Below are 16303 nucleotides of genomic sequence, written 5' to 3' on the forward strand. Positions count from 1 at the left end.
GAAACCAATAATAAACTGGTGTCCTTAACTAGATTCATTCATATATGATTCCTTTGCTGGATCAGGTAACAAACTCCAGGGCTCTCATTCATATAGCTGTTTTAAGGTGCCTGGTTCAACAACTTGAGCCACGAGTAGTTAAATTAATTATTTCCTTAATCGAAGTTGATCTTGGAGGCATTTCTCTGTCTAGAACTTCACCATGCACTTGAAATTGCTCTGCATAGATACAGAATCCCTATAAAGACTACACAGAAACCAGGAAAAAGAATGTTTTTAACAAAACACACAAAGAATGTGGCAATTATGGCAGTCTTCAACAAGACTTTAATAAATGTAGTGCTTTCATTATTCCAGTTTAAAAATGTCATTCACTCACATCCAAAGTGCCCCACTCAGCATCCAGGTTACATAAAACTAGCATGGAAATGTAAGTTATATCATTTAAACAGTAAAGATAAAACAGTTTTGTTTCATGGTCCCATAAATTTAGCAGCCTGCCACTTATTGTTTTGAAACCATTACTGATAAGCACAAATTGTTTTCTGAATGAAGAGTGTCTGAAGTTCTAGCCTACTTTGGTAGATAATCATCTCATAGCATCCACAGGCTACAGGAAGGCAGAAAGGAACACAACTGCATTCAGTGTATTATCAATGAAAACCAAGCAGTTCAGGTTCAAGAACATATCCACAACCTGTAAAAATTTGAGATACAGTATGTGGGTAGAGCAGACATTCTTACAAAATTCATGAACATGGTCCATCTATGACCATGGTTCATGATCAATAAAACAGTAATGTAAATTTTTAACACTGTTATATATTCACATGATCACTAGAGTAATTCAGAACAGCCACTAACACAAACACATTATATGTACATTACATATTTGCCACAACAATTTGCTGAGTTGAATCTTCACAAACTCAACAGTTTCAGCAGACATAAATAATTTGTACCAATGTTTAGGCATTTTTAAAGGAATTAAACATCCTAAATATTTTAATTCCTTTTCCAAACTTAAAAAAAATCCTAAAAAGTCAGTGCAAATAGAATCATTATACTTGTTCACCAAGAGAGATTCCTATTAAGCCAAGGATAACCCATGTTTAAGATATTAAAGAAATAAACTCGTAACTTTGTAAACTGCCTTCAACAGAGGTTAGAGTAGATTAGGAATCCAAAGTCCTGTACCCTATAGTAATGCCTTCTGTGAATAAGTATTTTGTTGTGATGATGGAGGCTGCTGTGGTGGTGGTGGTGGTGGAGGAGGAGGTTGGTTTCCCGGAGGCTGGGGAAGAGTTGAGGTGACTAAATTATAACCTGGCACCTGAGACAGAGTTCCAGAATTCTGATAAGCAGCAGCATCAGCAGGAGCAGCAGGGGAAGGACTGTAGACTGAAGCTTGGCTGGAATACGTGCTTCCTGGAACAGAACCAACCATCGTGCTAAAAACAGAGATAGGAAGGAAAACAAGATAAACAAAAGAGTACAAAACAAGGTTCACAAAATTAATAAAAATTATTTTATAAATATATACATGCAAACAAATTTGGGCTTCTTTTCCAACCCCAGTAAAGAAATAGTTAAGACAAAGTATTTGGAGTAATAAATACTAAAGCATTTAGTCAAGTCTTCCCAGCACAGGCATTTAAACCAGTTTCTTCAGATGTTTCAGTGCATACAAAACTGTTTCGACAGTTCTTCTGTTTACATGAGTAATCTCTTAACTGTACTAATTGGGCTCAGATAAACTAGGACTTTTATCTTTTGAGGTTCTTCTCTTTATTTTTTGCACTGGAGCCTTGCCTTAATTTTTCACTGTTTTTATGCTTGAAATATAATCCAATTTAAGAAAGAACACAAACTGACTTCTCGGAAGGCTAGTCAAGTTAGGTCACATGATTTATTGATATTTAATGTGAATTATTACTAAACGTCATTGGTGGACATACCAAGTTTTCAGGGCTCTTATCCATACCCTACTCTATAAAACACGTTCAATTTTTTGTCCTGGCAGATTATCTTTGGAAGATATTCACACTCCACGCTTGATTACACAGAGTATCTCAAGATATGGTAACCTGTAATTTAACTTCAAAAAAGCTCCTTTATCACAAACAAGTGCTTAAGGTAAGAGAAGGAAAAGTCACCCTGGGTATCTAGGGAGGGACATATTGTTCCTAAGATGTCTGCAGTCTTCTGGCTACCATGAACAGGAATGTTATGGCTTTTCCTCCCAAAATAGTTTTTCAGAGAATTCTAAACATCTCTGATTATATTAACACTCAAAATGAGACTCATTCCTGAGTAATCCTAAATAATAAAACTAATTTTTGGAACTCTACTACAATTAGTGTTTTCATTCTGATTTTATCCATGTTCTTTTAAAATGAAGAACAAATCAAATACATTAAAAAGCTCATGGAAATGAACAATTCAAGATAATTTGATGCTGAAAGTTTCTGTCAATTTCCATTTTAAGACTGGTTAGTTGAGTTTAAATTAAAAGTTGGATATTTTAATTTTTACAATTACTTTGTATAAGATGCCTGGACGGACTGGCTAGGTAACCCAGAACTTGCTACTGGAGGAGCTGTGCCTTGATTAAGGGATGGAAGTTGCTCTGATGGGAGATTGTAGCCTTGCACGTGACTCATCTGTGCATTCCCTCCCACCAAATAAGCATTGCTTTGAGGCTGTCCTGGATAAACCTAAAAAAACGAGACAAAACACAAGAATAAGCCATTTCATTTTCAACTTAATGCTCATTAATTTAAAGCCAAAAAAACCAAAAGACTCTAGCAATATTTACTTGCAGCTTAAGAACAGAAATCCAGGTTCACTAATCTCTTCTTCATTATTATTTGACAATATATTAACTAGAGTCTCTCCTCATACCCAATCTTAAAAATACACCCCATCCCTTACAAACTCTTAAACGCTATGTCATTTTTTCCATGTGGACTCAATTACAGTGGTGATGGGCATACCATTGGAAGACCTGAAGGACCAGGTTAGGGATAGATTGTCATGGAGAAAATCTCTATGTGGTCGCTAAGAAGCAACACCAGCTTGATGGCATATCATCTATCCATCGATCATTTCTGTCCAAGATGAATGTAGTTTACTATGTGTCTTGATTCTATTTGGTAAAACTGGAGTATAATAAATTAGGTTTCATGACTCTGGGCAGATAATGTAGTCTCATTATATTTATGATTTATTTCACATTAATACTGCCTCCCCTCCCCATAATTTTAAAAAAAATGTACAACACAAGCCTCACTAGTTCTGAACAGCACTGATAATTTGTGACTATTATATTAACAGCTTTGTAAAGATTTGGGTCAAACATGAGACAATTATCTCTACAGGTTTTTAAAACATCCAGGTGCATACCTGAGAGTTAGAAACATTAGACTGAGTCATATAGTATTGTGGGTTTTGCAATTTTGAATACATGGAGTACATTGGATCTTCATTCATCAACTTAGTATATAGTGAGAGGGCTTCCATTACTTTTACATTGAGCTCCGAAAGTTCTGAATGCTTCCTGGGTGAAACAAATCAATATAAATAATACTCTTTGAATACAGGTTAGCTTCATGACTTAGTTGTTAATAGTTTATCAGTTAAAAAGAAATAAAAATCCTTCCATTGCAAGCTAAAAGTAGAAGCCCAAAGCTACCAGTAACAGCCTTTTACAGAAGGACAGCTCTCTTGCTTCCTAACAGCAACCCAAAAACCTTCCAACCCTTCCCACAACCCTTTTAAAAAAGAAAAGAATTGCAAGGAAATAATCTAATGCTTTCACAGGATGGAAATACCTGAAAAAACAGACTGACTGCCTAAAGGTAGTGACCATATGGCCCAAATCCCAAGTAGCTGCCAGTAAGGAACCAATGCACGCCTTCTCAAATGGGAAAATGGAAACAATAATGACTATTATTAAAAAGGCTAAATGGTATTAACATACATTATTTTTAAAAAGTTGGGTAGAAATGTCCATAGTATAAGCTCTAAAACAGGCACACTAGTTTTTTGTGGTTGTTTATTCATTCAGTCGCTTCTGACTTTGCGACTTCATGGACCAGCCCACACCAGAGCTTCCTGTCGGTCGTCAACACCCCCAGCTCCCCCAGGGACGGGTCACCTCTAGAATATCATCCATCCACCTTGCCCTTGGTCGGCCCCTCTTCCTTTTGCCTTCCACTCTCCCTAGCATCAGCATCTTCTCCAGGGTGTCCTGTCTTCTCATTATGTGGCCAAAGTACTTCAGTTTTGCCTTGAATATCATTCCCTCAAGTGAGCAGTCTGGCTTAATTTCCTGGAGGATGGACTGGTTTGATTTTCTTGCAGTCCAAGGCGCTCTCAGAATTTTCCTCCAACACCACAGTTCCAAAGCATCTATCTTCCTTCTCTCAGCCTTCCTTATGGTCTAGCTCTCGCAGCCATATGTTACTACGGGGAACACCACTGCTTTAACTATGCGGGCCTTTGTTGTCAGTGTGATGTCTCTGCTCTTAACTATTTTATCGAGGTTTGTCATTGCTCTTCTCCCAAGGATTAAGCGTCTTCTGATTTCCTGACTGCAGTCAGCATCTGCAGTAATCTTCGCACCTAGAAATACAAAGTCTTTCACTGCCTCCACGTTTTCTCCCTCTATTTGCCAGTTATCAATCAAGCTGGTTGCCATCTTGGTTTTTTTGAGGTTTAGCTGCAAGCCAGATTTTGCACTTTCTTCTTTCACCTTCATCATAAGGCTCCTCAGTTCCTCTTCACTTTCAGCCATCAAAGTGGTATCATCTGCATATCTGAGATTGTTCATGTTTCTTCCAGCGATTTTAACTCCAGCCTTGGATTCCTCAAGCCCAGCACATCGCGTGATGTGTTCTGCATACAAGTTGAATAGGTAGGGTGAGAGTATACAGCCCTGCCGTACTCCTTTCCCAATCTTAAACCAGTCCGTTGTTCCGTGGTCTGTTCTTACTGTTGCTACTTGGTCGTTATACAGATTCTTCAGGAGGCAGACAAAATGACTTGGTATCCCCATACCACTAAGAGCTTGCCACAATTTGTTATGGTCCACATAGTCAAAGGCTTTAGAATAGTCAATAAAACAGAAATAGATGTTTTTCTGAAACTCCCTGGCTTTTTCCATTATCTAGCGGATATTGGCAATTTGGTCCCTAGTTCCTCTGCCTTTCCTAAACCCAGCTTGTACATCTGGCAATTCTCCCTCCATGAATTGCTGAAGTCTACCTTGCAGGATCTTGAGCATTCCCTTACTGGCATGTGAAATGAGTGCCACTGTTTGATAGTTTGAACATTCTTTAGTGTTTCCCTTTTTTGGTATGGGGATATAAGTTGATTTATTCCAGTCTGATGGCCATTCTTGTGTTTTCCAAATTTGCTGGCATATAGCATGCATTACCTTGACAGCCTCATCTTGCAAGATTTTGAACAGTTCAGCTGGGATGCCGTCATCTCCTGCTGCCTTGTTATTAGCAATGCTTCTTAAGGCCCAGTCAACCTCACTCTTCAGGATGTCTGGCTCTAGCTCACTGACCACACCGTCAAAGCTATCCCCGATATTGTTATCCTTCCTATACAGGTCTTCTGTATATTCTTGCCACCTTTTCTTGATCTCTTCTTCTTCTGTAAGGTTCTTGCCATCTTTGTTTTTGATCATACCCATTTTGGCCTGGAATTTACCTCCAACGTTTCTAATTTTCTGGAAGAGGTCTCTTGTCCTTCCTATTCTATTGTCTTCTTCCACTTCCACACATTGCTTGTTTAAAAATAATTCCTTGTCTCTTCTGGCTAACCTCTGGAATTTTGCATTTAATTGGGCATATCTCCCCCTATCACTGTTGCCTTTTGCTTTCCTTCTTTCTTGGGCTACTTCTAGTGTCTCAGCAGACAGCCATTTTGCCTTCTTGGTTTTCTCTTTCTTTGGGATGTATTTTGTTGCCGCCTCCTGGACAATGTTGCGAACTTCTGTCCATAGTTCTTCCGGGACCCTATCTACTAAGTCCAGTCCCTTAAATCTATTCTTCACCTTCACTGCATATTCCTGAGGAATATTCGTGAGCTCATATCTAGCTGATCTGTGGGTCTTCCCTAATCTCTTTAGTCTGATCCTAAATTGTGCAAGAAGAAGTTTGCGATCGGATCTACAGTCAGCTCCAGGTCTTGTTTTTACCGACTGTATAGATGTCCGCCACCGTTGGCTGCAAAGGATGTAGTCAATCTGATTTTGGTGTTGTCCATCTGGTGAAGTCCATGTATAAAGGACTTCTTAGGTTGTTGGAAGAGAGTGTTTGTTATGCAGAGTGAGTTGTCTTGGCAAAATTCTATCAGCCTATTTCCTGCTTCGTTTTGTTCTCCCAGGCCATGCTTACCTGTAATTCCAGGTGTCGTTTGACTGCCCGCCTTAGCATTCCAGTCTCCTGCGATGGAAATAACATCTCTTTTAGGCGTGTTGTCCAGTAGGTGCTGCAGATCCTCATAGAACTGCTCTACTTCAGCTTCTTCAGCATCTGTGGTTGGGACGTATATTTGGATCACTGTGATGTTAGTTGGCTTGCCCTGAATTTGAATTGAGATCATTCTATCGTTTTTTGGATTGTATCCAAGCACTGCTTTAGCCACTTGACTATTAATTATGAAGGCTACTCCATTTCTTCTGTGGTCCTCTTGTCCACAGTAGTAGATCTGGTGGTCATTTGATGTGAAGTGGCGCATTCCAGTCCATTTCAGTTCACTGATGCCCAAAATGTCTATCTTTAATCTTGACATCTCACCAATAACCACATCCAAGTTGCCCTGGCTCATAGATATTACATTCCAGGTTCCAATGGCGTGTTGATCCTTAGAACATCGGATTCGCCATTCACCACCAGCACCGTCGGCCGCTAGCCGTCCTTTCGGCTTTGAGCTAGCTGCGTCATCACGTCTGGGGCTAGTTGAACTCATCCTCTGTTCCTCCCCAGTAGCATTTTGACCATCTTCCAACCCGGGGGTCTCATCTTCTGATGGTATACCGACATATCTCTGGTTGTACTGATCCATTTAGTTTTCACGGCAAGAATACTGGGGTGGGTTGCCATTACCTTCCCCAGGGATCGCATTTAGTCTGACCTCTCTGTCATGACCTTCCCGTCTTGGGTGGCCCTTCACAGTTTAGCTCATGGCATCATTGAGGTGCTCAAGCTCCAGTACCACAACAAGGTAACGATCCTTTGCTGAAGACACTACAGTTACAAACCTCCAAAAATTCTTCTGAAACCCAGCGTTGCCCAAGCCTGTGGGATATAATCTCGTAACTTTGTAGCTCTTCCCCCCACCCCCCACAAATGTTAATACTGTCTTTGGCCATGAAAAGGTTGCCAATCCCTACTATAAGATACCAAGTCTACTGCTATGCTTACCGGTCAATATCTTCTAGCTTTTCATCAATGAGAGGTCCCATTTGATGGCACATTGCTAGAAATAAAGTAGAGATATTAATACGCTTTAGTTGCTCCAGCTGTTGTAGATGTTAGCATTGTATTACTTCCAGATTCCTTATTCGATAACATTTCAAACAAATAAACAAGTGTGGTAGATAAATGATGTCATCAGACAACAGAACTAACTAAAATGGTTTGTGTAACTGAATTAATAAACAAAAAAGATTTAAGGCAGTTAACGAAAGCTAGTTTTGCAGAAGTAGTAGGAGTAGTTTAGCTTAGCACAGTTTCTGAAGCAAAAGTTCTTAGGAAGGGGCCAGTTGTGTGAATCTATACAGAGAGTTAAGGAAAGAACGCCTACTTTCAAGATGGATTAGCTCTGGAAGGTCTGGCTGATCATCTGTTGGATCTGCACTTTGCAACATCTGCAGCAGTTGGTCCATTTTATCCTAGAATATGACATACAAATTCTATATTTGTAACTGCATGAGGTGTGCCCGACAACTTGAACATACTTTTTTTCTTTCCTTCAAAATCCAGTCCTCTCCTTCCCCCCTCACCTGCCCCAAGGTATCAGAACTTAATTTTAAAAGTCCATTTAACTGCAAACAGGCTTGTCATGTGGCATTGAGGTGGATGAAAAACAGAAGATCAAGCCTCATTCCAACATGCAGAAGTAATTACATTGTTTCTATGTATGGACTATGTGTTTTGGCGGTGTTGGTGCCTTAGAGTTAGTCTTCACTCCTGACGACTGCCTGGACAAGTCCCTGCAGTGTTCTTGGCAAGACTTCAGAAGTGATTTGTCACTGCTTCCTCCCCAGGGCTGAGAGAGAATGACTGGCCCAGGGTCCCCCAGCTGGCTTTGTGCCTAGGGCAGGACTAGAACTCAGGGTCTCCCAAGTTCTAGCCTGGTACCGTAACCAGTACACCAAACTGGCTCTCATAGACTATGTAATAGCGGGTTTTTTTTAAAACTTAAATTATATGCCAAACATTCAAAGACTCACTTTTATGACAGAACATTACCAGCATTATCAGGCCAGCTGCAAGCAGGTTTAATAATACAACTGTATATTTACACCAGATTTATTTCAATTAAACCTATCTTTACATGAACAGCATTTCTTAATGAAGATGGAAGTTTCAAATATGATTTGTAGAAAATAAATTGTGGTAAACCAACAACAAAAATACATTTTTAATATATTCATGTAAATGTTTAATAAATATCACTGAGTTAAAGCAATACTGGTCAAATTAAGTTTTACACAATTGTTCTGCAAATGTAAATATAGTTCTCAAAGGATATTTACAGGTAACTGCAGCAAACCTATTAACTGGCATAAAATAAAAGTAATAATTCATATGTTCGAAAATATAAAGCATTCACAATACTAAGAATAATTTCCAGTGACCATATCCTTAACGCATATAGGTTATTTCTAACACATATAGGCTATTGTCAGAAATCTTTATGAAGCAATAGCTGAACCTGATTGCTACTCATTAACTGCAGCAACACTACCACCTAGTGATATAATAGCAAATAAAATGAAAGAAGGGATAGCGAAATAGATAAAATATAACACAGATAATCCTCTAAATTCTTCTACGCCATTCATATGACAAATCTTTTTGTAGAAAAGGTAAATATTATAATGAAACAAGAAACTAGGCTTTAAAACATTTAAATCTTTTTATGGAACATTTATCAAAAGACTTATTCCGTTGTCTTTTGATATATATTTGACTTGTTCATCACTCCAAAAAATCTATATGCAGGAACAGACACTCGACCATAAAAGTAATAATTAAGTGTGATCCAGTGGATGGTAATTTGGAAGTAAATATTAAATCTCTGCACTCAAACAGAAAAGGCTTTGAGAAGACCTTGTGTGCTTCTCATTAAGTGACCGTGTCTCTCTCAGGCTTCTATGCTTTCACAGCACTGTGCTGGTGTGAATTCTGCAGCATTTCTTCAAAATAATTTTTGAAGCATGCACAACCCTGGTAAATACTATCAGCTTCCATTATATTTACTGCCCAGAAAGTATATTTATTAACGTTTCAATTAAATGAGAGAGAGTAGAAGATGAAAATCCTGTTATCCCCAAGAAAACTGAGATCCAAATAATACAGGGATTACTAAGGAGAGACAATGAGGGAATCATCAAACTCAAAGACAGGGGAAAAGGCCGTTATAAAACAAAAAAAGAAAAAAGTTGTTTAGCCAAAAGTAAAAGCTATTGTGACAACCTAGGATGTTTAAAATAGAAGAAAATTTGGTTCAGTTTTTTTTTAGTACTTCCATCAATTGAAAGGACACTGCTAATTCTGAAATCAAAAGGTAGTACAGTACTTCACATATTCTTTACTGATGCCCGGATTTTGTACGTACTTCATCAATATAAACTGGTTCAGGTTCAGGTTCAATTGTTTCAACTTGAACTTCATCACTGAACTGTACCGTTTTCTTTTCAGACTTCACTGCAGAAAAAAAAAATTGAAAGAGTACTGAACAAAGTGACAGATGTTTACAGTGGAAAACAACTTTAGATCAGGTGTTGACACAGATTCAGGTTCCTGATGCGCTCCAACCCCCCAGTGCCTTCCTACCTCCAGCCAGAATATTACTCTGGGCTCAGACACCCTGCTGGCAGTGGGCTGCCAATTAGGCAGAATAGCATTTTCAGGGGCTGGAAACAAACTGTTACAGAGGAGGAAATCAGAAGGACAAGAAGAAATCAGTATTCAGCATCTCAAATGTCTATTAATTAATAGACAATTGGTGGATGTGTAAAATGATAATAAGATATCATCACAAAATATGTCTTTCTAATGTTTAGGACATCTTCTGTAAATCACTAAAACAGGAAGTTGATTATAAGATGGTCTTTTCAAGCCTTTTGAATAGAACAGATTTCAAAAACATGTTCTATTCAGAAAGCTCATGAAGATAAACTTATTAAAATGTAATCAACTTCCCATTTGTTGTTCAAGAAACAAACTGAGCCCTCTTCTTTGTTTTCAGATCTGTTTATTAAGCACCCTCTCTATCATTTCTGAAAGTAGGTCTGGGAAAACAAAAAAGATGGCTTGAAGGAAAACAGTGCCTCCAAACATGGTATTAACCTCTGTCTTAGATGGCTTAAAATAGATTATGAAACCGAAGAACTGAAAGGGGCTACTTAGGGCATTAATTCAACTCCCTACTCAGTGCAGGAATCCAGGTTTTCTTCCAACACTGAACTAGAACCAGCCTTCTGGTAATTTAAATCCATTAGTCCGTGTTCTGCCCTCTGAGATGACAGAGAACTGGTCTTGGCTTCTTCGTGATATCTTGTTAAGTATTTGAAGCGTAGTATCCCAATTCCCACCCCATCCCAGCTTTCTCTTCTCAAAGCCCAGCTCCATCTACCTCTTTTCACAGGACTTAGTTTCTTGTTCCCTGATCATCTTTGTTGCTCTTTTCTGAATTTATTCCAGTTTGCCTCAATGCTTCTTAAACTGAAGTGCCCAGAACTGAAGGCAAAACTCGAGTCTGACCAATGCAGAATAAAATGGAATGAAATAAATTGTACTTGTACTCAAGTTGTACCTACCCTTTTTTGTAGCCACTTAATTACTGATTCCTATTCAATTAGTAATCAAGTACTCTCCCACCAAACTATTGACAAATAATCTATTTCTATTCCTGTGCATTTGATTTCTGTATCCTAAATAAAAAACTTGGTATTTGTCTTTTAAACTTTCTTTTTGTTATTTTTAGCACATTTCTCTATCAATTTTATTTATTTAAGTCTCCTAGGGTATCACACCTAATTTTGGGTTATCCGCAAATCTGAAAAGCATTCCTTCCACTTCTTCATTCCAGTTAATAAGAAAAATGAAGAGAACAGGACCCAGGACAGAATCTTGTAATAGCCCATTCAACACTTCCACTGCAATTCGATGAGGAATCACTGATGAATTGAATATAATTTTCAAGTGAGTTATGTCCACACAATTGTCATCCTATCCAGCTTTATTTTATTAGCTGCCTAATCAGAATATAATGAGGTGCAATGTAAAATGCTTTGCTGAAATCAAGATATACTATGTCTACAACATTTCCACAATCTTCTGAAGAAGCTACCTGATCAAAAAATGAGGTATTATCCTGGCTAGTTGTTGTTTTTGACAAACACATGCTGACTTCTGGTAATTGCCAATTGGTTTCAAGGTGCTTACACAGGAAGGCTTTTCTGATTAGTTCTATAATATTCCCAAGTACTGAGGTCAGACTATTCTGTAGTTCCATTATATGAGTTAGTTTAGTTAGTTAGTTTAGGTCACTATTGACATCATAGCTTCATTCTTCTCTAACAGGGAATAAATGTTGTGTGAGAAAGCCTCTCTCACATGGTCTATGGAAACAGTGAAAGGATTTTTCAACAGCAAAGTTAATGATTCAATAAATAACAGGGAAGACAACTTGCAAATGGTCTCACTTTATCAGGGCAAAGATGGGCAAGAACAGAAAAGTCACAATTAATGCTTGTGAGGGAGAATGCACAGCAAAGAAATTGCTCACGCCCCCCTTCTTCTCCTTTTACCTTATAAGTGGCCTGCCCTTTCCTTATTTGGTGGTTTGGCCCTATTTTTAAAGAGGGCTGAAGAGAAAGTGTGACAGTGATGGCGAAAAAAGGAATTATGAGAGAGAAAGAAAGAAGCCCAAGAAAGAGCTGAAGGCAACAGAATGGAGCTGAGCCAAGGGGAGGTCACAGCCCTTCCCCATAGGAACAGCTGATAAGCAAGCACCAACAAGTAAGAGTAACTAGCAGATGCAGTATCATCAACAGCAAAAATAATAACGCCAGGGTGCTGTGCCTAGCTCTAGCAACCCTGCAACACAGCAATGGAAAGTGGACAGCAGGGAGACACAGAAACCTGAAACTCCAGAAGCTATACTCTGACAAGGCAACTAATTCAAGAAGAGGGAGTCCTGACCGCAGTCACAGCCACCAACTGTCAGTAAAACTAAATCCCTGACAGCACTACCGCCTTCACACAGCATGGAAAGAGCTGACGCGATGCCAGCCTCCCCCCAGTATTCAGTCTCTTGGGCTACACACGTGACTGCAGGACAGAGCAGGTGGGGAAGGACTCAGGGAAAGCTGAAAAGCTAAAAAGAAGTAGCCCAGACAGAGATAAAAGTGACAGATATTAGAATCGTTACAAGACAGAACCATCATTAATAGAGAATTTTAAATAAAGTAGAACTAGATAGAGAATAAGATAGAGGAACACAGAGTAAAATAAAGAAATAAGAATCTAAAACTAAGAGGCTTTATATTATAAGGAAAATAAACTTTTTGTAGCAGTAATTTCTGAAGGAAATTATTTAGCCTGTTTCTGGCTCTTGCACCATCTCCCCCAAAAGATCCACGACACTTGGCTTTTCTTTCACTGTATTACTCACTCATTTCTGGTTCAGCAGTAAGATCAGCAGTTACAAAATTGGAAGGAAATAATCCTGTCCCTTGATGAGTTTCACCTTTCCACCAGTTTGGATCACTATGGAAGATGAAAATAACTACTTAGAATGGGAAAATAAAGGGTCCAGCGTGACAAGTTGCATTCCATTTCTACCCATCAAAATACGTTTGGACAGCATCCTTGATTAATTCTTGCAGCCACTAAATTAAATACACCCCCTGATTTATTTGGCTGTAGATTTATTAAGAAATGAATAATTCATGTGAAACTAATAAGATAAGGAGCCACTATTTCAGAGAACTGTAAGGAATATGAGCGCACAAGGAATCTTTAAAGAGCAGCTTTCTACTAGTAAAAGTCATGAGTTCAGTAAAACCTTGATTTTACAGAACAAGTGGGAGGACATGGTGTTGGTTAAAATTAAGTGTCTATGAAGCCTAAATTATGGAGTGTAATAAATTTTACATAATTTACATACAATTTAAATAAACAACATTAAACATCTTAATTCAGTTTTTTGTCCATTGCCTGCAATGTCTGGTGACTGGGACTGTATTACAAATGGGTTGCTGCTCATAAATAAAGAGATTAAAAATACCCAAAATACCTGCCTTGAATTATGACTTGAAACTTTTAAAAAAAACATTTAAAATTAATGTTCTAGAAATTAGTGCCCTTTTATAATAATGAAACCAAACCCAAAGGACATCAGGCACTAAAATACATTAATTTTCTTAGATTGGTGCCCTAGCCACCATGGCCAAAATTAAACTGCATGGCACTGGGCTGAAAAAGACTGCTCTATGCTATTCTAAAATCAGAGAAACTGATTTTAAAAAACTGGGTTTTGTTCATTTTTAAGCAATAATAAATGAACAAGAACTTGGGTGCTGGAATACACTGATTTAAAAAAAATTAATTATACTAAATAAAACTGGAAACTTATTAAGAACATATATGTGAATACTATTCTGCAAATTAATTTATCCACATTTATATGCTATCTACTTCTGCAACTCTAGGAGCATATGAATGGGAATAGACTCCATTTCTGTTTACATTTAAATACTCAGCTGTTAGATTTTTTTTTCTAAATAATTAAGATGGAAGCATAATTCACACAACTACTAACAAATGGCAAAATTCAATAGATTGTCAAGAGCCAAAATGTCTTCTTGCTTACAAGAATGTGTTTTGCTGTTACTGTACTGGGTGGTCCTCACATAACAACCACTCATTCAGAGAACATTCAAATTTATGATGGTGCTGAACAAGTGGTACTTAAGACTGGTCCTCGAAGTTCCGGCCATTGCAGTGTCCCTATGTTCATGTGATTGCAGTCCAGATGCTTGGTGACTAGCTCACAATTATGTCACAGTGTCCCACAATCACATGATCGCCATTTGCAAATGGTGACCATGTGATGTTGCACTTAACAATGGTTCAGGATTCACTTAACAATGGCAACCGGAAGTGCCAGAACAGCCATCACAAAATGGCATGGTCACGTGACATCGCACTTTATAACCGCATCGCTTAGCAACGGAAATTCCACTCCCAATTATCATAGTTAATCAAGGACTACCTGTTTCTTAATCCTTCTCAAGAACTGTAACTGGATCTATACTAACACAGGGAATACAAGCATTAAACTCTGCAATGTAAATAATAGAAAAAATACAACACAATTTCAAATATATTACTGCTATAAAATTCTATTCTCAACTTTTAAAAGGATTAAAAAAAATACTGAATTCAGTTTTTCTGTAGGCCTCAGGACAATCTTATTTGTTCATTGCTGTCAGACCAAAGCCATAAAACATCACCAGGAGAGTGGCAATTTTTTTTTCTGCTATTGTCCTACATAGGAAACTACTCTTTTTATAAGTCACTTAACACTGTGTCCAGGTTTTATATCCTATTATATCTTATCTATCACTGACCGATATATGATCTCCCATATAAACATATTCATGTTCACATTAACTGATATTTCTATATTTTTACTTAATAGTCTTAACATTTAGTAGGTAGAACTTTTTCTATGTCTAAATTATTTTGATTAATTAGCCATTTTTGTTTCTATAATTCAGGTTTTAGTTTTAGTATCCTGTCACCTGTACTCACTGCACTGTAGTAAATTGTTTTATTTATTTATTTATTTAATTTGTCCCTGTTCATCTCCTCCCAGTGAGATTTATGCATTCTTGTTGATGTTTTAAAAAGATTTTAGGCTTTAGACATTTTTACTGTCTTCTCTAGACAATGTCCATCACCTTCTGAATGGGTTAGGGATATATGGAACTGTTGAGTATGATCATACGAGATGACATATTGACTTGAATCCAAAGAGGCCTTCATGGAAGAACTGTTTTCTGATACAGCAAAAGAATGCTGCACAAGATAGAAGAGAGGCCATGCTTTACTATAATGACCAAATGGTTGGGGAATGAGCACTGCAAATCATTAGTAGGCCTCTCCAGCCATTAGAGCTTGCTTTGTGAAAGGGAATGGTTATATGCTATCGCCTTAGGATGTGAAGTTTCTCAGATGACAATAAATGAATTCATTCGGCTCATGCTTCTTTAAATCCCAATTATTTTCTTAACTGCAAAATTAGGCCATGTAAAGAGTCTTATTGAAGGCTGATCCTCCAGAACAAATGCAGAAGATACATTTGTATCTATCAGAAGATACTAGATGAATTCATACGTGTCAGGATTTTTAAACCATGGTCTGCTGAATAAGCCACAGTTACCTGATTTAAATGTAAACTGAGGCCTTAAGGAGCAGGTTTGCATATCACTAACATGCCAAACAAATGGCTGTCCTATGTGTGAACCAGAGGCTATTGTATAATATTGTGTATTACAGAACCACACTTTTTGATGCTTGAAAAGACCAGCCCAGTTCAGACATTTGTGTGGAGAGCTCAAAGTGGAGAAAAAACAGGCCAGAGATGCAGCTCTGCCCCACCACTCTCCAACCTCAATCTATTCAGGCAGGAGGTCTAAAGGAAAGCTACACTTGTGTTCACTTAAAAGCAAGGACAGCCATCAGTGCAACCTTCTGAGATCCAAATTACACAGACAGCTGTATTCACATACAGACCTCATGAAGAAAAGGCCTTCTTTTCTGGGAATGGCACATCTGGATTCAGCCCACTATGTTTAAGGGCTTTTCATTTCAGTGGGTCCTTTCATTAAAAAAAAGCACAAAGACTGAAAAAAACAGCATTGGTAGCATTAGGCTACTCAGGCAATGCCTAAAAGGTAAGCATAATTTGACTCAAGTGAATCAAAAAATTTTAAAACTGTGAAGTCCAAAGATCATTCAGGACTGCTGAACTAACAGCATCGAAA

At 38.0% G+C, this 16303-nt stretch overlaps 1 protein-coding gene across 1 annotated transcript in view; it reads right to left on the bottom strand.

Annotated features, from left to right (window-relative positions):
- Positions 1-298: 298 nt before the first annotated feature.
- The window catches only part of STAM (signal transducing adaptor molecule), a 30313-nt gene continuing 14308 nt past the window's right edge, over positions 299-16303 (bottom strand). The window contains exons 8-14 of the mRNA XM_063303550.1: positions 12925-13019; positions 9862-9950; positions 7822-7909; positions 7440-7494; positions 3406-3559; positions 2542-2717; positions 299-1451 (exon numbers count right to left, since the gene is read on the bottom strand). Of these exons, the coding sequence (XP_063159620.1) occupies positions 1199-1451; positions 2542-2717; positions 3406-3559; positions 7440-7494; positions 7822-7909; positions 9862-9950; positions 12925-13019 (910 nt within the window). The 3' untranslated portion in view covers positions 299-1198. The remainder of the gene's footprint in view (positions 1452-2541; positions 2718-3405; positions 3560-7439; positions 7495-7821; positions 7910-9861; positions 9951-12924; positions 13020-16303) is intronic.

The sequence above is a fragment of the Candoia aspera genome, chromosome 4, assembly GCF_035149785.1.
Source record: "Candoia aspera isolate rCanAsp1 chromosome 4, rCanAsp1.hap2, whole genome shotgun sequence".
NCBI lineage: Eukaryota > Metazoa > Chordata > Lepidosauria > Squamata > Boidae > Candoia > Candoia aspera.